This window comes from Pipra filicauda, unplaced genomic scaffold (genome assembly GCF_003945595.2).
Source record: "Pipra filicauda isolate LSUMZ 115617 unplaced genomic scaffold, ASM394559v2 scaffold81_size6448238_pilon, whole genome shotgun sequence".
Lineage (NCBI taxonomy): Eukaryota > Metazoa > Chordata > Aves > Passeriformes > Pipridae > Pipra > Pipra filicauda.
In genome coordinates, this window is record NW_024104998.1 from 5,873,656 (window position 1) to 5,901,444 (window position 27,789).

A 27,789-nucleotide genomic window follows, 5' to 3' on the forward strand; every position below is an offset into this window, starting at 1 on the left:
TTGTACCCTGGCAGCTAATGAGATTGGTCGTTAAGTAAATGACACAAAGCCTACAAAAAAAGCTTAGCAGCTCACTAGAGTATCACAGAGTGTCCCTGCACACCACACAACGACACAAACAGTGGACTAACCTAGCCCACCCCTGCTTTATTCTACATCACTGCTTCCCTGATGTCAGCGTGAGAGGCAGAACAAAGGCTAAAAGGCACACGGTAAGTCAGTCTGACAATTATGCCCTAGGGAGAAAGTAGAGCAAATCTTAGCCTAACCATGGGGTTGAAAGTCCTTTTCTAGACAAGTAGGTCATAATGAAGGGATTTTTTTCCCCCTCCCGTCACTTCATGAAGGGGAGAAAAATGTCTCTGGAATCAAGGTTGGGTTTGTTTCTTGTTTGTTTGTTTCCTTTTCTCTCAGTCTGATTTGCCAGCTTTCAAAAGTTTCTGGAATTCCGAAAGTAAGGTGAAACAGTATGTTTTGTGAACTGGATATTTCGGTTATAATCTAGTGAAATAAATATTCTTTGTAGCAACTGCCACACAGTGAGCATTGACTCAGATGTACATTATGTCTGATGAACTTTACAGACAGAAAGTTTCTTTTTGCTTCTCTGTAAAAATGTGCTGAAAATGTGTTATATATAGGAATACACATTTCAAGCCACTAGCCAGCTACTCTACACCCCTAAATGCTTGGTACAGTTTTTATAATGAAGTTACTACTATAATTTTGGGATGTTTTTTAAAACAGATTTTTACATGGTGTCTTTCTCAGTGTTGTCTTTTACATGAGCTGAAATTAAAAGAGTTGAAGACTGCTGTTAAACAGTTGCACAGTCATTACTTATTTTATTTGCACAGCAGCAAATTATTCAGCTGATATCATAGAATAGCAGGTGCCTGCCTATGTAACCAATGATAAAATCTTTTCTAGCAGTGTTTCAGTTTAGTACCTCAGGACCCTTTATTTTGCTGAAAAATGGCAACAGGAAGTTGCCGGAAAGTCTTGTTTGCATTGCTAAAATGTTTCTGTCTGCTTTGCACTTTGGAGGCTCAGGGGATGTTAGGCTCAAAACAACATGATATTATTGCAAGATGCCTGTGTGAATTAAGTAATGCTTCTCCTCTGCTACCCACAAAACCACTGAAAACCATATGTTTTAAGAATGTTTCTCAAATACAGATGGTTAAAGTAGGGTTTAGATATCAGTGTGCATTACAGTTGCTCTCTTATTGGGTCTTTCGGTTGTTTTTCTTTCTGTTTGTTTGTTTGTTTTGCTTTGGGACAGTTATTTAATTTAGAAAAAACCCTTGTTAATATCTGTGTATTTAGACATATCAGGATAACCTGTTAACTTAATTAAAACTCTTTCACAGGTTACAGAAGTCAGTTCATTACGATATGTCACTTACCCAGGGACATCCTTTTTTACTGCATGGGCAATAGAATTATCACTTCAGCTTACAGAAGGAGAAAATGTGACATTTGAACATACACATTTGATGATTCCTTGCAAAGGGGTATGTGCACATGCATGTATACAAATCCGTGTGTGCATATTTATATAAAAAGTGTACATATGCAAAAAACTGTGTTCACCTATATAGCATCCCAGTTTGCTGAAACTCAGTATATATTAGGTATATCTGCAGTTATATCTGCTTCTGCATTTCCCAATAATTCCAACTTAGAGAATGTAATAGGGAAGTAAACAAACTCAAGTAAAATTTAGTATTTTATTTTATTTTTTCCATATTTTTAAAGTTATGTGCGTCTCAGCAATATTTTCCCTATGCTACCTCAGCAAATATGAGATATGCAGTCATCAGAAAGCAAGCTTTCTTTCTGAGTTAAGTCCTGTAATTCAAACCTAAATGCTAGATCAGCAGAGATTTAGTAAGCTACAGCATTACAACACAATTTTGCTTTGAAATTTGGTGATTGATATAAAGTTTTCAGTTTATTTTAGCAGAAAAGATTCAAAGATATTTGATGTTCAGGGGCATCTCTGCAGTTTTTAAAAATTAGCATATCCCTATCACAGACTCACCATGCTTTTTACATACCTACATGAACAAGACTAAAGGGTATTTGAAATTTCAGCATTCACACAGTAAGTTCCGCTGTTTATACTATTGAAAGTAGAGAGTGATTTCACAAGGGTAATGAACATGCAGCAGTTACAAAAATCATACTGCTACTGTGATCTGACAGGTTGAGTCTTAGTAAGTTTTAATAGTTTTTCACATCTTCTTTTTTTTTCTCTTCTCTGTAATTTCCTTGATGCACCTAAGAGAAAAGACAAAGAAAACTTGATTTCTGACAATTAATGTCATTTATCTGATCTCCCGGATAAGCTGTAACACACCTGATTTCCAGAAACTACTTTTCTGACTTTTTGGACCTTATAATCCAATGAGGACTTTGTCCTTATCTTCATGCACAGTTCCAGTGGACAACAATATGATCTGAAAAACTTTATGGCATTACACAGCTAATTTGAATAATTCTAATTCGGTTTTTTTGCGTGTTTATAGATTTTCAGGCCAGTAATCCCAAGATATCTGATACTCCTGTCAAGCAAGTATCTCCAAAGTCACTGACAATCCTCACAAAAGCCTGGTTCTGTGGCTCCAAAATAAAATGTAGCAGACAATATGTAGAGTAAACTTTATATTCTATTATATCCATATGAATATAGAGCATCTAGATAAAAATCTCTTACTGACCTGATTAATTTTGGAAGTATATATGTATACCTGGGACTGAGTCACTTCCTTGTAGTTATTGTACGCATAGTTGTGGATGTTTGAAAACCAAATAAGCAGGATCAGTGCTTCTGGATTTTAATTATCCTGAACGATTTCAGACTAAAGACACTGTTTAATTAGAAATAAAAAAGGTTATCTTCTTCTTAACTTTTTTTAGTACTTACATAAAATGTCTTTGTAGGAGAATTGCTCTCTTTTATGTTCTGGAAGACTTTTAATGATATGACAATTTTTGCCTTTCTAAATAACGGGTTTCTGGTTCTAAAAAAGGTGATAACCTAACAGCAAAAGTTACTTTACAATAAAAAACAGAGTTTAGCTTCTTGGATAGATGAACACTGACAAAAACATTTGTACACTTGAGTGATTCCACTGATGTGAGGTTGAAGGCTCTCTTTAATAGAGTAAAGCAGGTGGGTAAGTGTTTTGAAGATGAGGGATTGTTGATTTGCTTAGGAGATTCAAGTAACATCTAACACATTTTTCAGGTTTGGTTTCATATGTGAACTTTTCCCTCCACTAAGGAATTTTGGTTAAAAAGAGCTAGATTTTCGTTTAAACACATGTATTTAAATTCTGCTCCGTGAGGCATTAGATTATAAAAAATGCTTTAGGACTTTTCCAAAACACAATTTCAAGTGAGGACCAGAGATCCCAATTCTTCTTAATGGTATTTTTCCAAGTGGTAGAGTCACTAGGTCAGTTCCCTAAATCTCACAAGAAAATTTGACACTTTCAGTGCCTTTCCTGCCCCCAAGTTAGACTACATGTGCAGCATCTGGATTGGCACAACAAAGTAGTAATGGCTCCAAAGGCACCGTTATGGACTATCAGGTCAATAATCCTTATGCTAAGAAGGATTTACATGATACAGAGTAATGGCTCTGTTGTTTCTGAAGTAAAAATCCACCTTTTAATGAGCATCAAAATATTGGTTTTCACTCTTCACATTGGCAATACTAAGGTAGCTAATAACACTAACACATGCAACTTCCTCAAATAAAGGTTTTCATTTAAATGCTTGCATAAAATAAATGTTAAAATAAATGTAGGTAGGTAACTACAGCATGCCAAACCGAGACTTTTTTGAAAATGTACTTATTATTGTTCTCAACTTTTTTTTCCTTGCCATATTAGAAGAGTTATAGGGTATGTACATCCTATTTTCTAGAATTTTTGTGATGTAGCCTAGAAATAGATTAGGTTTAGGGGCCCTTTTGTTTGTTTTGTTTAATTTTTCTACTGTGTGACTTTCTCCTACTTCAGGCAGAAGTTTGACACATTCTAACACACATGATCTTGTTACAAAAGCAAGTTTGAAAGTAAAATCGGCCGTTGTAGAAATCCACAGTTGTGATTTTTTTATTTCCTATGATTTAATTTCTTGTGATAGAAAAACTCCCCAACAAAACCTTTCTTAAATTTAACACATTTGGTGAAAAAGTATGTTCTTCCCTAAGAATGTGGTTAACTCAGGCTCTATACAAGGTACGGAAAGCCACCAAATCCTAAAGAGAAGGAACGAGCACTGTGACAAAAATGAAGAGACTAAGTACACATGACATTCAACATTTAGTGAACAGAGTGCAACTGAACACATAAATCACACTAAACAGCACTAGCACTTGGTCAAAAGAAACATTTATTTATGGTTCGAGTGTATGCTCAAGCTACTCTATGGAGAACCTTCCCATTATTTTTGTGAGAAACAGTACTGTCTACAAAAAGGGTTAAAGAAAATGCATTCTGTTGCATCTGCTTACTAAATCCCTTACTTTAGTAGAAATTCAAATTTTGTAAAGATTATTCGTTTTATTGATGCATATAATTATAATCACAAGCCATCTGCTGATTTGGCAGGCATGGTTAAAATTCTCTAACTCTCATAACCTTTCAAGTACAGTGCCCTTGGGACTCTATTTCACTTTTATATTTTGGAAAACATGTAGGGACAAACAAGAGAGGTCATCTACCGAAAGTCAGACCTGTAAAACATTAAAAGAATAAAGATCATGATGACTGCCCTTGTTTTAATAGAAAAAAAAAAAGTATTTTCTGTTTTATTTCTCACTTCAGGAAGGATTATACAGGTTTTCATCGTACACTTTGGGAATTTGAATTTTTTTCTATGGATTAAAGCTCTCTCCTAGCACCTCTGGGATCTGGGTTCCAAGTCTAAACTAAAAGAACAAATATTGTTCAGTTTGCTTGCCACAGGTGAATTAAACATATTTAACCTTGGTCTTAATTTTTCTTTTTACACAATTCTCATTGCATTTCTATTTGAAATGTTTTAACAAACACTATTCTCAGGGGTTTTTTTTAATTATTTACTGAGTTTCACTGAGAGACACCTATCACATATTTAGCTTTTTCCTGTGGAGCTCAAAAGAGCATTTTCATGACTAACATTCTTCACCATAGTCCTTTAGAAACAAATGCCTTTATTTATATTAGCATACCATTGACTGGTGGTTAGACACAATTGCAAACGTTTGGGCTTTTGGTTCGGGAGCAGTTTAGTTCTCAATTTTCACCATGTGTAGCCAAACTACTTTATACTTGAGAGTTCTTTCTTTTTTAAAAAATCTTTGTTGTGGTTGGCATTGTGTTTCATGTGGTGTTACTGTGCTGCTTCTAGCAGAAAACAACCACAAGGGAAAAAAAACCAAAAAACCTCTAATGTTCTCTCTGTCAATAATACAAAAATTATCCCATTTCAATGAGTTTTATGATATTGTCAGTGCTCTGATTTAGGACAAAGGGTGTTTTTGAGAAAAAATGCATGAAGGTAGAAAAACTTGGTGTGGAATGGGATAGTCCAGTGACTTCCTGATATTAGCAGAAGGCAAAGGCAGTTACCCTTCAACAGAGCTGTCTTGGCTAATGCTATATTGATGTGTATCTCTCAGGAATAAAAGATGCAGCTCTCACTTCTGTTTAATTAGTGTATCTTAAGGCCTGTATGCACCATGCATGCTGCTTTACTCCTTTTGGAGGTTTGATTCTCACCCCACACCCTCATTATGACAAGCAGGAGGGAAATGCACATGTTTGAAAGTGTCTTCACAGCTGAAACTAGGGAAACAGGCCGAGAGTAGCTCTGGTTTATTTCACAACCAATTAAGTATGACATCTGTTGAAACTCGGGAAATAAGTCTCCCTTCCCCCTGTTCATATACTTACTTAAGCTGCCAGTCTTTTGTTTGGATATGATTAATTTTACTAACAAGACTTTTTTTCTTTGGAGTAAATACACAAAATAAAAATAATAAAAAAAAGACATTAAACTTTTTGTTGGTTTTTTTTGTTTGTTTTTAAACTGCATTTCATTTAGTGCACTGGACACAGCTCTGTCTGACATTCCTAAATCAAGCAAAGAATTGTGATAATAATTATTTGCCTAAAGATTCACCTTTACATTCTGAAAAAAGTGTATGTTTGTGGCAGGCAATGTAGGCACGATAACATTTTCATTTCTGAAAATTTGGCTCTTATAGCTCCCAAGGGTCAGCAAAAGTTGCTAGAAGGAATTTGGGTTTTAATTTATTTACTTTTATGGTTGAAAACTTGGCACAGAAGAGAAGACACAAAATAAAACAGGGCATGTGGAATTATGTATGGTTCAAACAAACCAATAAAAAAAGAATTAAATGCAGATCCACTGTCACTGGTGACATCAGGTTTCTCAAGTATGCAACAGTTCATAGTAAACCAAGCAAGAAACACAGATAAGCTTTAACAGCAAACTTTATTCATATCAGACAACAATAGCTGAAGCTGAGACACACTTCCCATTTATCAGACACTAATCCAGTGATGCATTTACTTATCAGGACAACATTTATTCCTTCATAAAATATTGTCCAATGCAAATACTAAAATGATGATATTCCAGTCCATAGCAACTCTTAGAGTTCAGTTTCCCTCTGTTGTGCTTAGAACTTGATTGACTTCTTTCTGCTATATCTAGATAAGAAATATTTTCCCTATCGTGCTGACCTTTTTTCTTTGCCTCTTGGCACTGGATTCTCCTGTGGCTCTGAGGCCACACTGCTGATGTCAAAGCTGTGGCTAACTCCACATTTCTGTAAGTTACACCATCCACTACTGCTCCCTTTTATTTGTTCATCAGTTTCGTTTTGCTTGCCAGTTCTTTCCTAGGAGGACTGGCACTGCCTTCGTTCCTGGAGGATGGTTTCCTACTCTGCTTCTCTTGCCTTCTCAACCTTATTTTACAATACAGCTCAGAGCCACATATCATGCATGTTATTTAATCTATAAGATGCTGCTCAGCGATTGCCATAGGTTCCATGGTTAGAAATCCTTTGGTGAAATGTCAGTGTGCACAGTGGAAGTGTCCAGACCTGAGCCAGTCATACAGATTCGCTTTGGAGTCAGTGGAAAGAGGCATCTCTTGGATGTCATTCCTCTCATCCTGAAGTAGAGTATGAAAAGTATCGCACGTGTACGTAGCATCGGAAATGCCTGCAGGTTGCCCACAGAGACTGTGGGAATCCAGCATTTACTGACTCAGAAATATGGATTTGCACTTCAGGCATGTAAAGTTATGAGGATGAATCTTGTCATTTCCATCCAGCCTACAAACTGGACTTTGTTTCATCTTATATCTTCTCTACAGAAAAACATACTAGTCCTCATTTTTTCATACAAGACAGTGATATGAATAATATGATATATCTTAGACCAAAAGTCTCCTCTTGCATATATGTGACACTGATGAAAATCTGTGTCTGTTCAGATATTAATGGAGAGCCGAATAACAAAACTGAATATTGGTGTGCAACTCAGAGAACCAAATTTTGCCCCTGAAATGTGATGTTTACAAAAGGGAAGGTGTCAGCTACCTGCTTTCTTCTTAGAAGGCATTGTGTTTCCTTTAAGGAAAGTCTTTTTCTTAAAACTAATTCTTAAAACACAAATTAAAAAGAAAGCTGTAAAGTTTTAACAATATCCATTAATTTCAAAATACAGTGAATATTTCTACCTTAAATCAGTTGGCTTTTTTTTAAACATTGCTGATAGAAGTATTTCCAGACATTTTCCTGTTGGTCACTACTCAGAGTCCGTAGGCACTTTTAGGGGTGATTTTTCTCTTTCCTCAGGCTTTCAAGACTGTTTCTCAAGCTTCAAGGTAATAGAAGGATAGATTTGATTATGGTTTTGTACTCTTTCAGTGGATGATTATAGTGATTGAATATTCCCCATGCTATCATAAAAACTATAAGCAAGCTTTCAGATAAAAATTTCATTTGCTGTGCATACTATTTTCTTTCATTTTTTAAGAGATTTGATGACAAGAATTCTGAATTTTACAGAATTATTTTTCATCCCCATGATTTTAGCACATAGATGTGTGGTAAAGAAATCTTCATCTTTTGAATCTCTAGGGAGAGGTTCTCAAAATTTCTTCAGACCAAGGCAAAGTTCTTAAATTCTGTACCCTTATGTAGTGAATGGTCCCTATGGAACAGCACGTGGAACAGCGCTATCCTAACCCATACCATGGAAGGCGCAGGTTGTCCTTGGAAGCAGGGAGCCATAGTCAGGTCTCTGACAGTGCTTTGCCTTTTCAGACTCTTTCCTTTGGGGGCAGGATAGCCACAGTAGTAAATTCTGCTGTAAGATAATGCTTAGCTTGATCTAATTTTGAAACAATGGATTTTACAAAAGGGTTAGTAACTAAGTAACTATGTGTTGTCTTCAGTAGCACTTTCACAGGGGAAACTCAAAATCAGTAAAAATAATGCCCAAAATTGTGGTAATGCAAAGTTCATTATGGCATAAATTGACACCAGTTCAATAAACATAACCCTTGATAATGTTGTAACATTTATCCTGAAAAGCTTAACCAGCTCACATATAATCTCTGAGTTTTCTTCCCCAAAATCAACCCTTCAGTGGCTGTCATTAAAAAGTGTCTCCTTACATATCTCTAACTAATTCTAAATAGTGTGAGAGACTTAATAATTCTAAATAGCGTGAGAGCTTTGAGAGCCCTGAATGTTTTGGGTTCAGTATTATTTATAGCAACAATGTTAGCATTACCACTTATTGTTATTAATGTGAATAATGTGTTACTATTTTGTGATCATTGAAGAAGTGCTGCCTTCAAACAGAAAGCTCAGCATGCAGACACCCTCCGGGTCACACAGGTTACTTCCCTATTTATTCTGGGGTGATTGGAATCTATTTATCAGTTGCAATTTAGATAAAACTTTAGGAATAAAGAAGTTAAGTTTATAAGTGGGCACAATGTGGAAGACATAATGATTTTTGGCACTACATTTTTCTCCTCCTTCCTCCTGAATCTCCAGTAGAGATTCCTCCCAGTAGTAGGACTATCATCAGCCCAATAAGCTCTTTAGAAAAGCTGCCTTCTAGTACTGCAGTTGCTTCTGTGTACAGTGTGAACTCTACTTCTAGTAGAGAGCTAGTAAGTCTGGCTACTGACAGAGTTCAAGTTAAACAGACCAAATCTCAGGAAAGGATGAAACTCATCCCAAGTCATTGGGGTTTTCTATTCACTAAGGGAAGAGGACTTTTTCCCTATTTCTTGCCTGTGGATAAAGAAGGAATAATGTTCTTGAGAACTCAGGAAACCTAAGACAAGCTAGTAACATGTGAAGACTTTGACTGGGTGAAGAATGGCCATGCTATCCCTGAGAATTTATTTTTTAACATCAGCAGTGAGTGAGATACAGTGTGTTGGAAGAAGGAATAGTCTTCTGGTCAGGGGAAGAATCTGAGACAAAGTGGACATAACATAAAACAGTTTTCCCTGGCCTGACCTGAGTGATCCGAGGTTTCTTTGAATCCTTAAGCCCAATTAATGCACCTTCAGGAAATTCACTTTCACTTAAAATTACAAAACCAAGCAGGAGAATTGCTTCTAATAGAGCAATAAATAAATATCTGCCTATTAAAAGAGTGTAATCACACAGCTCACATTTTCTCTCTGCTTGGAGTGTTCAAGCTGTCAATACAGCTTGCACAGCCTCAAGTGCCTGACAGACAGAGGTGGATCATTACAGTAATGTTTAAAGGAAAGTACACTACTAATTTTCCAGATGACCATTCAAGTGATCCCTTGGAATGCTATGGTGCTTTCGCTTTGGTATTTTCAAAAGGAAATTTATTGTATTTTTGAGCTGCCGGTCCTGCAAGTTTAACCTGGAGCGGGAAGCTTAAGTTTCTTCTTCCATCATCATATTAACATGACTGTATTCCTGTCTTAAATTTGTCAATTATCATTATCTCATGTGACAGCTAGCAAGGAATTCAGACTCAAATAATATCTTCATGAACAGGCCTGTTGCAGATAAAACTGCAGGTAGCTGAGCTCATTCTCACATGATGTGTACTGCGTGTTGTCCCTTTGGTGTCTGGTGAAAATTTGCTTTCTCTGCTAACATCTGCAGATCTTACAACAAGGAAATCTGCTCAGATCAGGGCAACCTCTGTACAGATATTTTCAGCATAAAATCATGCTTCGAAGACAGTGCTAACTTGGAGTTCTACACTTGGTTATATGAAAACCAAACATTTTCTGAATGTTTACCCAAACAGGACTTGAGTTTTGGAAGAGCACTCACAATACCCATCTTTAACCATAGTCTTTGCAGCCTCCCACGAGAAAGCTGAAATAACCACTGGTGATTAACTGTAGGTTCTCACTAGCTGTGCCCTTACTTTCTTGAAAAAAAATGGAATTTAGGTGTGAATCGCTTCCCTGTTACCCCCAAAGTTTTATATAGTCCATAAAGAGGACATATGAAAATGATGTATGAGGATCATTCTTGATCTTATATGGCTATAAAGAATACATCCTGTTTACCCCAGCCAGAAGATGACGTGTTCTATTTACTTGCTATTGAATTACCTGCTAGAATTACGTAGAAACATTAGCAGGTTACTGAAAGTCTTAAATCATTGCCTCATTAGAGTTTGCCATAAAAAATAGTACAAACTCTTTCCTTAAGTGTATTATTTTTTCTGCTATTATCCTTTATACTGCTTAAAACCATATTTTATTAAGAAGTTTTCTATGTCCTAGACTAGCAAGCTATAAATAAACATCCTCACTCAACAATCAGGTAAGACAAGCTAGATGGCTACGGGGATCTAACCTTCCTTATATAAACTATTATGCAATATTGCAAAAAAACCCATTTTCATTAGCTTTCGTGTCCTTAGATTTCTACCCCTGTTGGCTAATTTAGTAACCTAGAGAACATGGTGATGGTCTACTACTGTTTCCATGAAAAGAGACATGGGAATGGAAGGAGTTTTAAGTATTTTTTTTAAATTGCTTTGCAAATTCTTTGCACAACAAACCTCGCCAATATGTAAACAGGGCTCTAGCTACTGTGTTTGTCCACAGCTAGAGCTACAGATGAACACAGTGTAGTTGTGTGATGACAGGAACAGCTGACTCATTAGTAGAGAGCAGTGAAAGGTAATTAACCCTGGGAAAAGTACAGCTGCCATACGAGCTGTTCCTTTCTGTAGGATCTGATTAGAAATTAGTGTTAAACCACTGATTCTTTTAAAAAAATGTCATTGATAATTCACTTTCTCTCTCAGGTGTAGCCCCTGAAGGGGGCCTAGGATAGAACTAGTGTACAAAAGGTCTTCTGTCTAAAAAGATCTTTTTTCAGAGAAGTGCCCACCTGTTTGGCTGCTTCTGGACTTTTCTTAACCATGGATATTGTCCCAGCTTTCAGTGTTTTGAGGACACCCTCCAAGTCTATGGGCAGTGCAAAGAATGCACTGTCAAAATGATTTAAGGTAGAACATTGTTGGTTGCCATAATGGAGTCTTTAGTGAGGATGATTATTTAAAAGTTACAGCTATTACTTCTTGTATCAGGACACAGTTCTGATGCAAAATGATGCAGACCTCTTCAAAATAAAACAAAAATCTGTCTCCTGGGTAGGTGAGCACAGCCTATGAAAAAAAAAAAGGATTACAGCCTGAGCACAAAAGCCACGCATCACCCCACCCCTTTTCCTGAACACATTTTGGTGTTTGAGGTTCCAACATAAGAGGCAGAACCCATGATTTAATGTGACATCCAAACAACAAGCCAGACTATTACATAGATATTCAGACACCTGATAGAGTCCTGTTTATCAAGAATGACATAACTATCACCTAAAATAATAAAATTTCATTAATGTGCTGTTGGAATTTTTAAACTGCTGTTTATTATTTACAGCTGTTACATGCAAAATTGTTTTGGATCGCCTTACTTTGTAAGATCTTCTGACCAAGATTGTATTTTTGTATACCTGTGTGACTTAACACCAAATGTATGTAAGTACTTTCACATACAAATAACATGTATTATTGAGGTCCACGAGAGTGTTCTGGTTGTTTTACATGCAGCCAGGCTTACAATAGGGAGTCTGAAGGGTAACTCTATATAAAGTGACAAAGTTTGTAAGACATCTCTCCATAGGATGATTTTTTTCATCTTGCTGTAGTCATATTTGCTGCAATAGTATTATTATTATTATTATATCAATACAAAGTAATATTACAAATATTTGTTTCTGTAGTGTTATTTTCAACTCAGTAGTGTTTAGTGGTATCTTGGGTCATTTTCTTACCACACATCTAAGATGTTCACATTGAAAGAAACCTTCCTCTTTCACTTCCTTTTAAAATAAACACAGTGCTTGCTGTGTGCAATATTTGAAATTAATGTTACCACAAACATATGTATATATATTTACACACACATAAATATATGTATATAAGCATAAATATATACATATACATACATACATATATATATATATGTGTGTGTGTATATATATATATATATACACACCTTACTGACATTTTCAACACCGGGAGCAGAAATGATTAAAAGGAAAACAGTTAAAGATATTTTCTTAGAGAATGTTTCTCTGTATAGGAAAACAAGTGAAACAGATTTTTAAGATAAACATCAGACATGTCAAGAGTATGGTTACCTCCAGATTGCCTACTACATTAGGACAAAAGAGAATGGAAATGTGTTTTCAATTATTTTGTCATTCACCATATATTAGTTCGTACCTATCCTCCTCAGTATTGTCCTTTTTTGTTTGTTCAAATTTAGTTTTAGTAAAAAAGCTTGCAGAGAAAGAGGAAAGATTTTTTTCTTGGAAATCTCAAGTCATACCCTTGAAGTATCAGACTAAGTTTCAGAAGCAGTGAACGCATGACCAAGCTACTTAACTGACAAATGCATGATGATAAAAATAGTATTCACTACCTTAAAGTATGGTTAGAAATGCACAAAAGCACTCTATGTTTTTATTCTCATTTAGCTGAAAGGTGAACAAACTTGATGAAGGGTACAGAATAGATTAGTGGCAGAGGCAGGAACAGAGTTCCACAATCCCTTTTTTTCCAGATACTTGCTCAATCATGGTGACTTCTGTTTATGTCTGTGACAGAAGACAGGTGTCATTTTAGGAAATAATCTTTCCCCCACTTTAGAATCATAAAAGGCTCTGAGAAGAGTATTTAAACCACCATTCCTGGTGCTGCTGACCTCTCAACATAACTTTGAACAAACTAAACACACTTTTCCTTGCTCCACTTACCTGACCCAAACATATGATGAGCGAAACCTTTCAAAAAAGAAGTCTGTCCTGGGGAACACTGGGTTGGTATCTGACAGTTATTAGTCAATTTTTTGGATAGTCTTTACTACTTTGATTTTCAAGATGGTATTTTTTGTACTTGGGTTGTTTTTTTCCTATGCTCTTCAGCATGTTACTAAGATCTTCAGGGCAGTGCAGTACTGAAAGCAAGCCCCATTATCTCTAGCAGTTAGGGTCATTACAAGTCTTTTAAATGGTGGCAGACTGTACTTCACATGGCACTCTTGAAGTTAATGAACGTATGTGATTTGCATGTTGAGGGAAGGCACACTTCTTCCCTTTGTGTGACTTTCCCTTTCTTGGGACATGTTTGTCATGCTTAATGAAGAGAGCCTTGTTGTTCAGAAAGGGCAAGATGAATGCATAGGATAACAGAATGGCAGTTATATTTCTTTTCACAAAAAAAGTTTGTAATTTTAGGTTTATTGTTTCTTTTGACTCCATGTCAGAAAATTCAATGAGCTAATTAGCCATGGGTTTTGTCTAGCATAAGTATTGTGATGTCCTAATTTTAACTATTAATTCATTAAAAAAAAATATGTCTGGAACAGTCAGAAATCACAGAGAAGGAATACAGTAACCTAGATAAGGCTGTAAGTATTTGAGAAGTGACCACTTTTCGAACCTAATCAGCTTCAGTACATCAATAGAAATTCAGTGCAACCATAACAGCACCCCCACAAAATTGCCTTTCAAACCCATCAATTCCTAACTAGCTTGCTGAAAGTAAATCACAGTACAAAGACTAATAATGGTGGCTAAACAGCAGGTATGTAGCAACATCAGAGCCAGACCAGGATTTTCCTGATACTGAAGGAAGCTGTACCAGAGTAATTAAAGCAACACAGTTTCGCTGTTCTTAGTTATACTGATCTGTGTGCTCAGGCATCTCCCGCTGGCCTCAATCCTGCAACTACTGAGCATCCCTTCGATGAGCAGAGCATGGTCATCGCTTGTTGAGGTCAGCAGTGATCATCCCCCAATAGTACCTCACAACAGAGATGACTCCACACAGTAAAAGTGATCCTGGCTTTCAGAGTAAACATGTTTTAAAAGGAAACGAACCCTGTGTTCCAGAGTCAATGACGCATGCTCTTTGAACTTTCTTTTAAAATTGCTCTGAAATCATAAGGTTGTTATAGTGTGGTTTTACTCAAAATAATGCATATCATTGTAACACAAGCCTTGAAGTTAAGTGGCTACTTTAATGAAACATAGTTACCATAGTTACCAGAAGGAGAACAGAGAATAACTTTTAGTTCTTTTGAAGCTATGAATTACTTTTAAAAAGAGGAAAAGGAATAAACAAGCATGCAAAAGTTTATTATGCAGTGTTTCATGCCTGATCAACTCTAAAAAAGGCAAACTCTCCCTAGACCAGGGCATTAAAATTTTCCAGCTGAAATCTCTAATTGCCCATCAACAAACACAGAAATTACTTTTCAACTCCCTACTATGTCTGTTTTCATGTTTTCCCCCCATTTTTTTTCCTCAAGAAGCAGATTTTTCAGAAGTTCTGCTTTCAGCAGTTTGTTAATAACTGTCATTTTACATCACCTATACTGCTCTACAGTACTGTTCTAAAGGCAATAATATATTGCTTAGCACTACTCATGAAATCTGTGGTCTAGCTCTATTATTCATTATAAACACTATCTTAAAACTGATGAGAGGGAAACGAGAATTTATCTTAGTGAAGATGTCTTCTAGGACGAGCTTCATTGTTTTTCAGTTTAGCATTGAGATGTGCTCTATCCCTGAAGTGTTAATGGAGGTCACTGCTGTTGCTCTACTTTGCTATGTCAAAGCAAAAGAGTTCCTGCACAGTTGACTATTGAGAAACAAAATGTTCTTTCCAGTATATCACCTTCAGCTTGTGAGCCTCTAGAGCAGCAGTGATTAACAGGACTTTTACAAAGTTTCTGTGTAGTTACAAGGACAGCTTCAATCTTCTGTCATTTTTTTGCATTAGCTATGATTATGCTTTTACCACCAAAATGCATTTATTTTAAAGGTAACAATACAGACTCAGAGAATAGCTTATGTTTCATCTATATTTATCAGCACTCACTGTACATTTGTGTCTTCATTACCAGGAAATATTAAGGGACATTGTGCCATCTATTCCTGTTTACAGTTTATTATGCAGAGATAGGAAACACTTAGCATGTAAAATGAATGTAGAAATTATTCCTGGATAGAAACACGGACATTTCCCACTCGTTGGCTCTTTCTCCTCCATCACCGGATCAGAGTGTAATTGTCAGTAATCAGGCCTGCTTGCTGCTGATAAAACCACTCTGAATGCTAGCAGCCTTCTTTGTGTGATGACTCAATTATTCCAGAAGTGCCTCATCAAATCTGCCCCATCAGCTGGGCTAATAAATAAGGAGAAGAAACTGGCCCCCCAAAGCAAATTATAAATCCATTTGCATTAACCATTTCGCTGGTCCATGATCTAGGCAGAAATAAGCATGGCAGATTGCGTTAAGCTTATTTGAATATGTTTATAATGTTTACAGCTTGCAACCTTTTTTCTTTTTTTTCACAAGGTGTTGGAATTATCGGTCATGAGTAGCATCTAAATGCAGTTATGTTAATTACAGCAAAGCCTCCGGCTTCTTTGAGGGATAGTTTGTTGCTTAAATCAAGTGAAAGTTAAACTCTTCTGCTAGGTGAAATATGATCTTGCACATGTCACTGGAATTACTGCTCTGTTTAAAAGAGAGGATGGTGGAAGTGAAGTTCTTTTTACGGGTTCTAGAAGGACAACTGCTTGTATTACCAGCCTGTCTCACACTGCTAATGTGACCTCTATTTATTGCAGGGAAGAAGTAAATAAAATAAAGTTTAGCCTTATAGCTGGGAAAGAAGATGCAATAGTTGAAACAGTAATAATTCTGTTTCCTGTATACTCTGCACTGAATAAAACAAGTGCAAAGAAAAGTACCCTGCCCCAAGGAAACTCCTTTCCGAAGCTCAAATTACAAAAAATATGTTTCCAAGCAGAGTCCTTCAGATTTCCAAGGCTGCCCGTGCAGTGAGGCTGTAGGACAAATGAAATTCGTTTACTCATGTGTTGAATGTTATATATTCACTCCAAGATCTCACTGAGGTTTATGCAGAACTTCAGGTGTAAATTTACATACTCCAGCCTGTGCGGGATAAAGATCTGACTGCAGTAAGGAGCTAAATATATTTTTATATACTGTAATGGTATTTTTTGCTTTCACATTTTTTTCTCGTTTACTAAATATGTTGCATTACTTTGTCTCGAGAAAGAGAAATCACTGTCACTGTAGAAACACAAGAAATGTTTAGGGATCATAATGGTGAGCTCATTGAACTTTGTTTCCTTTGCTATTACTTGTATTCTGAGTTAACAAATCGCAAACTGTAGTAATTTTTAATTTCCATATTTGCAATATATCAACTAGTGATGTGGTAAATGAGAGAAAATCAAATCAATCTGTTGGAAAATGAATGTATTATGCTCAGAAAAGCTTTTGGGGTCTCTTACAGATGTAGTACAACTTTGAGTATTGAAATTCTGACAGAGAAAACAATTTCAGACTTCAGTTGAGATAATTTGTGGCTGTACAATATGTCTTTTCTCATAATTAAATTGTCAGGAACTCTAGTAATCTGACCTGAATGAGTGGACTTTTACCCATAGACAATGGGTCAACAAAAAAGGTTGTTTGAAGGGATTTGTCACACACATCTGATGTTGAGGATCAGGACCTAAACTGTGATTCACATCAGTATCCTAGTATGACTCATGGATCTCAGTAGGATGGCACTTCAGAGTCAGTACAAAATCATGTTGCACTGGAAATGGCTATAAACCAAAGAATGAATTGCAAACGTTCCAGGTGACTTAACTGAACAATTACACTGACAAATAAAGCAACTCATACATTCTATCTTTGTGGTTTTATAAAATTTATAATTTTAGTTGAATTGAGATGTTGGTTGAAAAGGGCGAAAGTTTTCTTTGCAGACTGGCAAGCTTCACCTTCTAGAATAAAAAATATGGTTCAGACATATAGGAAGTTGAAATATAAGAATAATTTGCTGTCTTTAATTCCATTTGAATTCTTTACTAAAAAAGACAAATGAGTTAATGCAAGTTATGAATAGATTGGGCCAAATGAAGATACATGTGGACTCAAGGGGAGTGACCCTACCAAAGAACCTCCACTAACAAATAAGTAAGTTAGCTCTGCCTGATTTCCATCAACAATGATCTTATCATCTAAGTCACCAGTAACCTAGTTAGATGTTCTTTGTGGGCTCTTGAGGCTGAGATATTATTTTTTTCCGGTTGGCATTGCACACTTTTATGTGCACTTGCAATAGCTCAAAATTTGGCCCATGGTCAATATTATAATTCATAAAACTTAATAAAATAAAGAGTTTCTCAATAACTTTAGTGTTAGACCTTGATCATTCTTTGAAATCAGCACTAACCCTTGTTTGCTACCTGAGTTATCGGATCCCAACACTTATATTTGAAATGTAACTTTCCTTTTGCAGTGTGGACAGGTGTGACACATAGTTTATATTCTATTAGGGGTATGTCACATCCCATGACACAGAATAATCCTACACACACTGTTTATAGCATGACAGATACATGACATTGTATTAGACTTTTTATGAAACACCATACCTTCAAATGTGGGTACTAAGCCATGAATCAGCTGTATGGCAGCCAGCACCCTGTTATGTGAAAGAAATCGAAAATAGCACATTTAAACTTACTAACCAGTAACTTCTGTTGTGATTAAACACAGCAGAGGGGTCCAGGTTTTGCACTTTATATTAAGTCTTGCTTTTGTCCTACTATAACACTTTCTGCCTCACGAAGTTGTCTGATGGTGTCGCATGCAAGGCAGATGGGAGTAAAATAGAAAATGGCACTGTTGCATGTAGTTTTTCAGTAAAATTTTAAAACCTGCTCTCCAGACCTGACCCAGCCCTAACTCCTTTTCAGTGTACTGGTTTATTTTGTGAAGTTAAACGTGAAAAGTTTTGTATATTTTTTCTTGTCCTTTGTGCACTTTTCCAAGTGGATCTCAGCTGTGCTGTCTTAACTCTCGGTCCCTTAGGATGAGAGAGACAGCAGATGGGGTTGGGGCAGAGGGCTGATACTTCTGACAGCAAACGGCCTGGTTGCTGAGTGGAAGCTGTGAGCGTCAGGAAGCTTCTTTTCCCCAGAGAACCAACTAACCACTGAAGAAAGTTGAAAATGAGCCCTTTGAGAAACGCTATTAAAAGTAGTAAAAAATTGCAATTGTGCAGATGATGTGCTGCTGTGTGGTTATTCGGATGCTAATGAGTTTGACATTAGGGAACTCAAAGGGTTTACAGCTACTCCCTTATGTGATTTAGTTCTTTATTGGCAATCTTAAAGAAAATAAATGAAAAATATATTGTTAATAGATACTTAAAATGATAGAATTTTAGACAAAAATCTGGTAAGTTTTAGGCTTTAGAAAGAGCTTTGCTCACCATTGTAGTTTTCTCAGAGATCTTTTGTTTTAGGTTAGTGTCTTTTGAACAAAGAGGAAGAGGCAGGTAGAAGGCTTTGAGACTCCTTTTGTTTTTTTCATGAATGTTGAAATAGAATAACAGAAAAAGAGGCCTTTGAGGATAAACAGCACCTCTTTCCAGCAACATATTGGCTAGAAAAGTGCTTAAAAAATCTTAACGGTATTGGGATGTTTTGTTCTGGGTTTTCTCCCTTCTTTGTCATCTTAAATCTGTTGTCTATTTCACTATTTGATAAAAGCTTATTTATTTTAAGTAAAAATTATCAATGGCATGTAACTAATATCTACTGGGACATGAGCAAAAATTAGTCATTCAATAAACTCTAACTTCCCTGAGAATCTGTTTAGAATGAGCCTTTCCAATTTCAAAAATGTAACATTACAAAATATCATCAGATATCATTAAATGAACAGTTAAAGTTCCAAAAGTTTATCTGCAAACTTTGTCATGATTGGAATAAGTTCAATGAATAGATCTATTTTACAAAATACACTGGATAATATGTGAAACGGAGCTCTGAAATTGCAAGTCATAGCAAAATTTTTATGTTTTGATCACTGGTGCCAGCAGTTATGCCAAAATGAAACTTGTTTTTAATAACTTCTCATCATCAGATGCTCCCAGGTTGCAAGTGCCTGCAACTTTAAATGTTAGAAAGGTTTGGGTATTCAGTATTTCTGAATACAAGGATCTCAGTATTGTGCACTCAGATGTAAACTTCTGCAGCTCTACTTCCTTCACTGGTACTGTTGATTTAGCATAAGGTCCCTCACAGAAAAGAATAAAAATTGAGCATGGAGAAACATCAAGAATTTCCTTTGGTTGGCGTATGCTGAGAACACTATCAGGCTGTCAAACTTTTAACTCCAATATTCAAAATCAGAAAAAATAAAACTGAGGGATTTTCTTCTGTTTTTAAAATATTTCAGAATGCTTCTCATTTATTTTACATCATGTACTGAACCATACTACTTCATCAAAGAGGTTCCAATGCAATTAAAACATTTGATTAAGGATTTCTACATATAGAGACCGTGGATTATTACCCATTGAAGAAGAAAAACTTTCCTTAGAGAAGATCTATTTCATACGTTATTGAAATGGGCATTAACAATATAAACAAAATATCATAAGGAAAGAAAAAATGTTATTCTTTATGCCTTTCAGAATCATAACTTATGCCTCTATAGCCTATCTTTGTGAAACCTCAGAAGAAAATATTGCACCTGGATTATTTACCCATTTGATTTAAAGAGTGTCTTGTTTCATCTATATTTTATTTAGTATAGCTGGTTTTTGGTTTTCTTTAGTTGTTTTGTTTGTTGTTGGTTTTCTTTTTTCCAGAGAATGAATTTGAAGGTTTTCTGTTAAACCAGTCAAGGCATCTTGGGCTGAGTGACGAATTTGGTCCTTTGGAATCTGCACATATTTTCACCTGGAAACACACAAAGGTGGGATAATTTATTCACAAAAATGAATTTGAATAGAATACTATGTGGTTTCGTGTGTAATGTCTTATACACTAAGACTACTTTTCTCACATAACATCTGCTGTTTCAAGAACAGTGGTCTTCAACAGTCAAGTATAGTAATATTGAAAAGATGAAAATGTTTGTAAATATGTAGAAATTCTAATTTTTAAGTTTGCAAATTACACTCTGTTAGCCTTACATACTGTCAGTAACACAACTGTCTTTGAATCTATATGACTTCTGGAGGGAGAATATACTTCACAATGCACTGCTTAAATTTAATCTTTGATGGAAAGCTTATTTGTGATTTTTTTTTTTTTTAAATATGTAATGTTTATTGTTTGATTTTTTTTAAACCATATATCAGTTGGGTGGGCAAACACTTAAGCATATTTAAAAAGATCCCAAGGCATCAAAGTATTTTTTTTCTAAATATTGACACTTTTTTTCTTTTAAAAAATTATATTTAATATATAGTAGCCCGGGAAATAGTGAAAAGACATTGAACTACATCAAAAATAATAATCTGGGGGAAAAAAAGACTCCAGAAACAAGCCTGTGTTGAGATGCATTTCAGCGTAGTTTGCTATATAATTTTTCTCTGAATTTAAAAAAGCTAGCTGTTGCCCCTTGATTTCATAAAGCTATGACTCTGCCCTCTAAAGCCTTGGTAAAGAAGACTAATAGAAATACTTGGCACACGTTGATTACCTAAGGGAATAATAGAACTATTTGCTGTAGTCGTTTGGCAAAAGGACATAAACATATGGCTTTGGTTTATATTCAGCACTGCCAGTTGTGCAAAGTTGCATGGATGAAGTATACAACAGCAGTGACAACTCAGAAATCAGAAGCGAGAATCAAAATAAATCATCCTCCTTACAAAGCTACTCAAGCTTGCCTCTGATTTAAGGTTTATTTTATCACTGCGTGTTTTCAAGTAGTGACTTCAACATAAAAAAAATCAACTTCTCAAAAATGTCTTCACCATTAAATCACACTATAAAATGCCAAATTGTTGATGATTTATGTGTGTTATAAACATACTTTAAAGTCTTCATTCAGTAGATGTACTTATTTTAATTCCTGAGAAATTAATACAGCTGAACCAATTATTTCCATGTCATTCAACTTTTTCCTGGAGGGATCAGGCATACCACTGGGTAAACTAAAGCAAAATATTCAATTCAAATTTTCTTTCTGGCTGTGAATATGTTATTAAAAAAAAAAAAAAAGAAAGAAAAAAGAAGAGCAAGAAACTTTAACCACACTGAAAGCAATGTTCCTAAAAATTTTGTCTTTGGATTTCGGGTTATTTTTACTGCCAGTAATCAAAATTTCCAAGCTTTGTCTAGAAGTTACTATATGTGTTCTTTGCATTTCTTTCTCTTACCGTACTTCTCACTGTCAATCTGTAATTAATACTTTATGTTAAACAAATTAACGTAGACTAAGAGAAAGATGCAGTCAGCAAACATATACACCAATAGCCAAACAGTGATCTATACTTCTGGGCAGTCTATAGGAAATCTCACTTTCAGATTTATTAATATTTCTCTTTATGAAATTATTCTCTTTTCATACGCTAGAATCTTAAATGAGTTATTGAAAAGAAACATTAAAGTATGAGTACCAAAACCACTGAAAAGCTTGCTCTGAGTATATTATTTATTGTAGGGAGAAGAACACAGAATGTCATGTCTCTGTGGAGCACAGTACAGCACAGTCCTGTTTGTAATGTTTAGCAGCGTCTGACTTCAAATTTGAAGTTTGTGTCTTGTATATGAGACTTGAGAATGGATTTATGTGCTTTAAAAATCATCAGGGTTTGTTTTTTTTCTGGCTGAGTTCACTAGGCTAGTGACAGTGGGCTAGAGAGTTTTGTCTCTATACAAACTTCAGTGGTTTGCAAATTAAGATAGTAGAGAAAAACTATTCTTTTTCCAAACTTCTCAAAATCAGATAAAGTTTGTCTTAGAGAAATTGTTTGCCAAATTTTGTTTTGAAAATCAGACGTAACTTCTAGTTGGAAAATCACAATGCAATGTTAAAGCTTATACTCTAGATAGTGATTTCTTTTCCTCTAGCTGGTTATGCGAAAGGAAAGAGATCGACACTTCAGCAGTGTGAAACTCACCCCAGGAAAGTCAGGTTTATGTGAAGATTACAATGGAAATTACAAAGTGCATAGTTCTTACATTGGCTCTTTCCAGGAGATGCATTTCACTTTTACCTACATCAGCAACACTGGCTTCCCGGCGTCATAGTTTATTTCACTGTAGTGTGCTGTAAACTATCTTACCAAGATAGTAGTATCAAATTAGTTTCTAAAATCCAAATTTAAAAATGTGCAAATAAGCTGAAATAGTTGCTGCTATTATTATTATTATTATTGTCATTATTGTAATTTATTGCACATGCCCTTTTTCAACTGTTAGTCATTTTCTTGTATCCTATTATAACATCAGTACATGCACATGTGCGGAGACAGACTCTAGGCAGACAAAAAACCAAACTCAGAGCCAAATCCTGATTCTCTCACTCAGGGAAGTATTTCCAGGTGGTGCTCTCGAGTCTGTTATCTACAGTGGGATGGTACAAACAGAAGAAGTAACATTTAGTTTTTGCAGCCAGCAACTCTGAATTAGTTTGCTCACAAAGTACAATTGCTGCTATTCCACCAGTAAGTTGATAGAGAGAAACGCAAATACCCTGTAGGAGTGAAATAACAAATTACTACAGTTTCAGCCAGCAGAATCTGTGGTACTGTGACTCCAATCAGTTTTCTGTGATCTAGTTATTGACTTCCTCTTAAGTCTCAACCAATATTGAAGGAAAAGTAGAGGGAGGATCAGACTGAAATTCACAAAGTCAGACAGAGAGCATTCATAAACCCAGGGAGATTTGTTGCAACGTGGTTTCAGAAAATAATTCAACAACCGCATCCTCAGTAAATTCTGAGATCACAGAAATAGAGTGTAACTGAAGCAGCATTTATTTCTTAGCCTACTTCCTTAACTATTTGGAATGGCATGGCTGCTACCTCTATATCATTGTGTTTCTCATTGTCTATCTCCCACTAATTCCTTTAGAGTCCATTAGCTAGCTTCAAGTAATTTTGAAAGGAAAATGTTTAGATGAGTTTTAAATCCATCAAATCAGAGAATCTAGGTATAAGACACAAAGATTAAGTGGACTTAATTCCACTATTCACTTGCCATTATTTTTGTGGAGCTTGCCCTTAAAAAATATGTGACTATAACTCCCAGTAAAATTTTCCTGGCAAATACTTTATTATTCCTATGGTCTTGATGGCTAAAAAAATTAGTAGTGAAACACTGTGTGAGGATTTTGTGCAGACATGACCATTTTATTTACCTCTTATGGATTCTTCTATCAAGACAACAAACATATCTAGTGGGAGGGAGAGCTGAGATCCCCCAGCTTTGACAGCAAGAAGCACCTTCCAGTATCCATCCAACCTTTACAGCAAATAACAGTAACAATATATGTCTCAACACCTTCATAACAATTACTTCTAAAAACTGGATAGAATTTCTCAGAATTTCATTCTTGTGTTGTTACATGGGTGATTTGAAAGTTTGAATGCTTCTTGCTGACCATCCTTGGCTGCAATTTGAAGTAAAATTATTACTATGTAGATAAAAAATGGAAATTAAATACTTCGTTCACTTTTTATCAGTATCAGGCAATCTCTGAAAGAGTTACCAAACCCCAAAGACGTTGTATTTAAATTTTGAGCAAGAGAGTTCCTTTTGATGACACAATTAAGAGACTTCATTTTTATTAAGTTACTTTTGTGTGTTTTTCAAGTTAATGTATGGAACTTCTTGTAAGTTAAAGTGGTTTTTATGCAACACAGACATGATGATTATTTTGATATATGTATGCATCAGAATAAAGTGTCCTATAAATTTTAGGTTTGAGTTGATAAAAACATCTCTCATAGTTTGAAACTTTTACAAGGAAAGAAAATTAATTGAAAAATCACCTGCATCGATTTTATCATTGTTTTTCACTCTTTGTATGTTTTTTAAATATTCATCACAATGCAACCTGCTGTTTAGACCAAAGTAACTGCTGTTCAGTAGAAGCAGTGGACACTTTTTGTTTCATAATTAAAAGAGCAGCAGTGTGATTGGTGTGGTATTTATTATGAAATGATGACAAAGGAGTACCAGTGGTTTTAATAGTTTTAGCTTACCGGAGCTGTTGTTAATTTTGTCTGTAGAGTTGCAGGTGAAATAATGCACAGTGGATAAATAGTCTATATTGGTTTAACTGAACATAATATATAGTGTGTTCTGGAGTTGTTTGTCTCAATAGACTATAGTAATCAAAAGTAATGAACCTATTATGTGCAGGACCTTGGAGAGCATAGAATGGCAGTAAAAGTGTGGCACATAAAAGGTTTATTAAAGGAAATTAAAGTCCATCATTGCCACACCTGCTCCCCTATTATAAGTCTATGGCAGGTCAGTGCCTTCAATCACAACTCAGCATCAGAGAACAGAGCCATGTTTCCCATTACCATTGCAGTCACATTGTGAAAACTCGTTCTCCATGTTTTGAGGATAGTAACAAGTAAAGACTGCCATCAGCCCTACTACATAAACACAAGACCCTCATGTTCCTTCCCTGCTAATGATCAATATCAGATGTAAATTTAAACAGAGAAAAGATATCACTGTCTGGCTTTGATGATTTCCATCAATTTATACTTTCATTTCAGATATCATTAACGTGTGTTCTAGAATTAGACTTCTTTGAGTCCATGAATACCCTTTTAAAATGGTTGTGTTCTCTCCTGCTAATAGGTATTTTGATTCCAATAGCTGTTTATAATGTTCAAACATATATAAAAACAAACAAAAAAAAGACTTCAGGAAATTAGAAAAAATACTTTTTATTCCCTAGAAAGGCTGACTTTACTCTTTTTGTTTCTCAGGTCAATTTTGTCATATTCTGTAATGTTCTTTCTAATAAGACCTTCAAAACATCTCAGTTATTTGAGTCATATAAAGCTAAAAATAAAGCATACTCAAATCTCCAAACTCTATAAATGGAAAAAGGCACAAACAGATCTTCTTGCATCTTCCCTCAGTTCAGTTCACCTGATCCTCAGAAAGCAAGAGTGAAATGACAGGATCTTCTGTTGACATTGATATTTATCTTGGAGCCTTTTGCAGGGATGCCAGAAAATTTCTGGTATCCACATCTACCTGTCACCCAACACAGATTTATAAATCATATGCTGGTGTCTGCAAATGGATCTGCAGAGGTTCATGGGAGTTGCTTTGTCTAGAGTATACTTGATCACCACCTTTATACAAACAGGAAAACTGAGATTCAAAGCGAAGACAGGTAGTAAGATTCCCTCAGAGACTGAATAAAAAGAATTCCAGAGTTCCTAATATTTTACCTAGACAAACATTCCTGATTTGAGAGTCTTCCTTACATAAAAATTGAGTGTTACTTATTAGAAAGAAGAGTTTGCCTCCCTGGACATGATCAAAATTGCACTGTTGTACAATCTGCTATATGTCACTGCAGTTCTCCACACCATAACATGAAATCTTAATCCCTTTGAATTTCAGGGGTTTGCAATAAAATCCATGGATTGAAAGCCTGCCCCTACAATTATGTGTCTGGGACACATCCAAGACCAGAAGGTGCATATTTCCAGTGCTGGTTTAGATGTAGCCAAAAGTGTCGTGAGAACAGCTGATCTTGAAAGGACTCTCTTATTTCAATTAGAAATCTTATGACAACAGCTGAGTTTGGGGGGGGGGGGCATCTGAGTTTTTAAATTTTGGGGGGTTTTGGCTTTTGGTTTTTCTTTGGTTTTTCTTTTTTTAATGTGAAATACAAACCTGGGCACTACATTCTCACAAAAACTCATATAAATCCATAACTCACTGTCTCTAAGCAAAACTTAAAGAAGTAGTTGATTAAGCGGTGAGGTATTTCAAAGCTGTAAGTGTGTAATTATGCACTGTCAAGCAAGAAGCTTTCACATTTTAAGGATGAAGTTGTCAGAAATGCAGGTTCCAACACAGCTATGTAGCTGTGCCTCAGTTACAACAAAAATGTAGAGTTCCTGTAGGCACTGCTGCTTTCTGGGACCTTTTCTTTCAGGAGGTGGATGCTGAAAGCAGCACTCATGAAGCATTACTCTTTTTAACCTTATGCCTTCAGCTAGCACCTGTAGACCTTGTCATTAAACCTTACAGAGTCACTCATAGCCATCACTTTATTAAACAAATCTGTATCATTAAAGGTCTCTCCTAGGTATTTACTAGATATTCACAGATGGCTTTTTGTCTCTTTGACAAGATTAATAAGGCATGATTATTCTTTTTTCTATTACTGTCTAGCCTTTGGAAATGTAAAAAAAAAAAAATAAAAATGGAGTCTCTTTTTTTCTCAATGGCAAAAGGTATGAATTAAAGACCTTGTGTTAATATTACAGATGGATGCAGATGGGGAAAATAAAAAGCTGCGCACACGCTCAAAAGGAACCAAGGGTGAGTTAGCAAGCATGCTCCACGACCCTGTGCCCAGAACACCATGAAATATGATAGTTCCTGTGCACAGTCCCTAATGTGCAGTAAGAGAGTGTGTAGCTTCCTTAAGGCTGCTTTTTTAATCAAGGCAGGACACAGACTAGTGGCATTAAGAGGCATGATGTTATTAGCTATGGTTTAAAGAAAAGCCAAAAAAACCTACCGTATGCTATTTTCTTTGAGTTATTTTTCAAAGAAAATAAGGGCTATGCTTTTTATTATGCAAAATAAAGATTCTCCATAGGGAGTAGAACTAGACAATATTGAATGGATGATTCCAAAATAATGTACCAAAACTTTGTCTCAGCCACCTGAATGTTTTTCTGTCTATTACCATTAATTATCTGTAAATCAGCTACATAAATGGTCCAGAAGTATATTTACTTTAATCAAAAGGTGCAGGTGTATGTTGCAGAGGAGAATTTTGTGCTTTTTTTTTAAGCACTGGTGCTCATGTTTCATTTGCAAAGTTATGGCATAGTGTTGTTTCCCAGAAATTCCTCTCTTTTTGTAAGGAACAGATGGAAATGCAGTACTGAGAGATAAACAGGCCCTTAATGATCTCTACATCTGGAAAACATGATTGACTAGCAATACAATCCTTCTAGTAAAACAACTTTTTAATTCATACCACTTTTTGTGACTCTTGATAACAAGTGAAAAATGGATATACTTAAAAATAAAGGTCTAAGTTTTGCCTGCCCTGTGAAAATTTTTGCTT

At 35.6% G+C, this 27,789-nt stretch overlaps 1 protein-coding gene across 7 annotated transcripts in view; it reads left to right on the forward strand.

Annotated features, from left to right (window-relative positions):
- The window catches only part of ST18 (ST18 C2H2C-type zinc finger transcription factor), a 232,199-nt gene that overhangs the window by 138,100 nt on the left and 66,310 nt on the right, over window positions 1-27,789 (forward strand). For 4 of the 7 annotated variants that reach the window (XM_039390422.1, XM_027728145.2, XM_027728148.2 and 1 more), the window contains 2 exons: window positions 20,354-20,460; window positions 26,975-27,029. In XM_039390422.1, the coding sequence (XP_039246356.1) occupies window positions 20,354-20,460; window positions 26,975-27,029 (162 nt within the window). Of the gene's footprint in view, window positions 1-115; window positions 213-12,067; window positions 12,108-20,353; window positions 20,461-26,974; window positions 27,030-27,789 lie in introns of those variants that run through there. The other 3 variants (XM_039390423.1, XM_039390424.1, XM_039390425.1) reach the window with 3 other exon arrangements.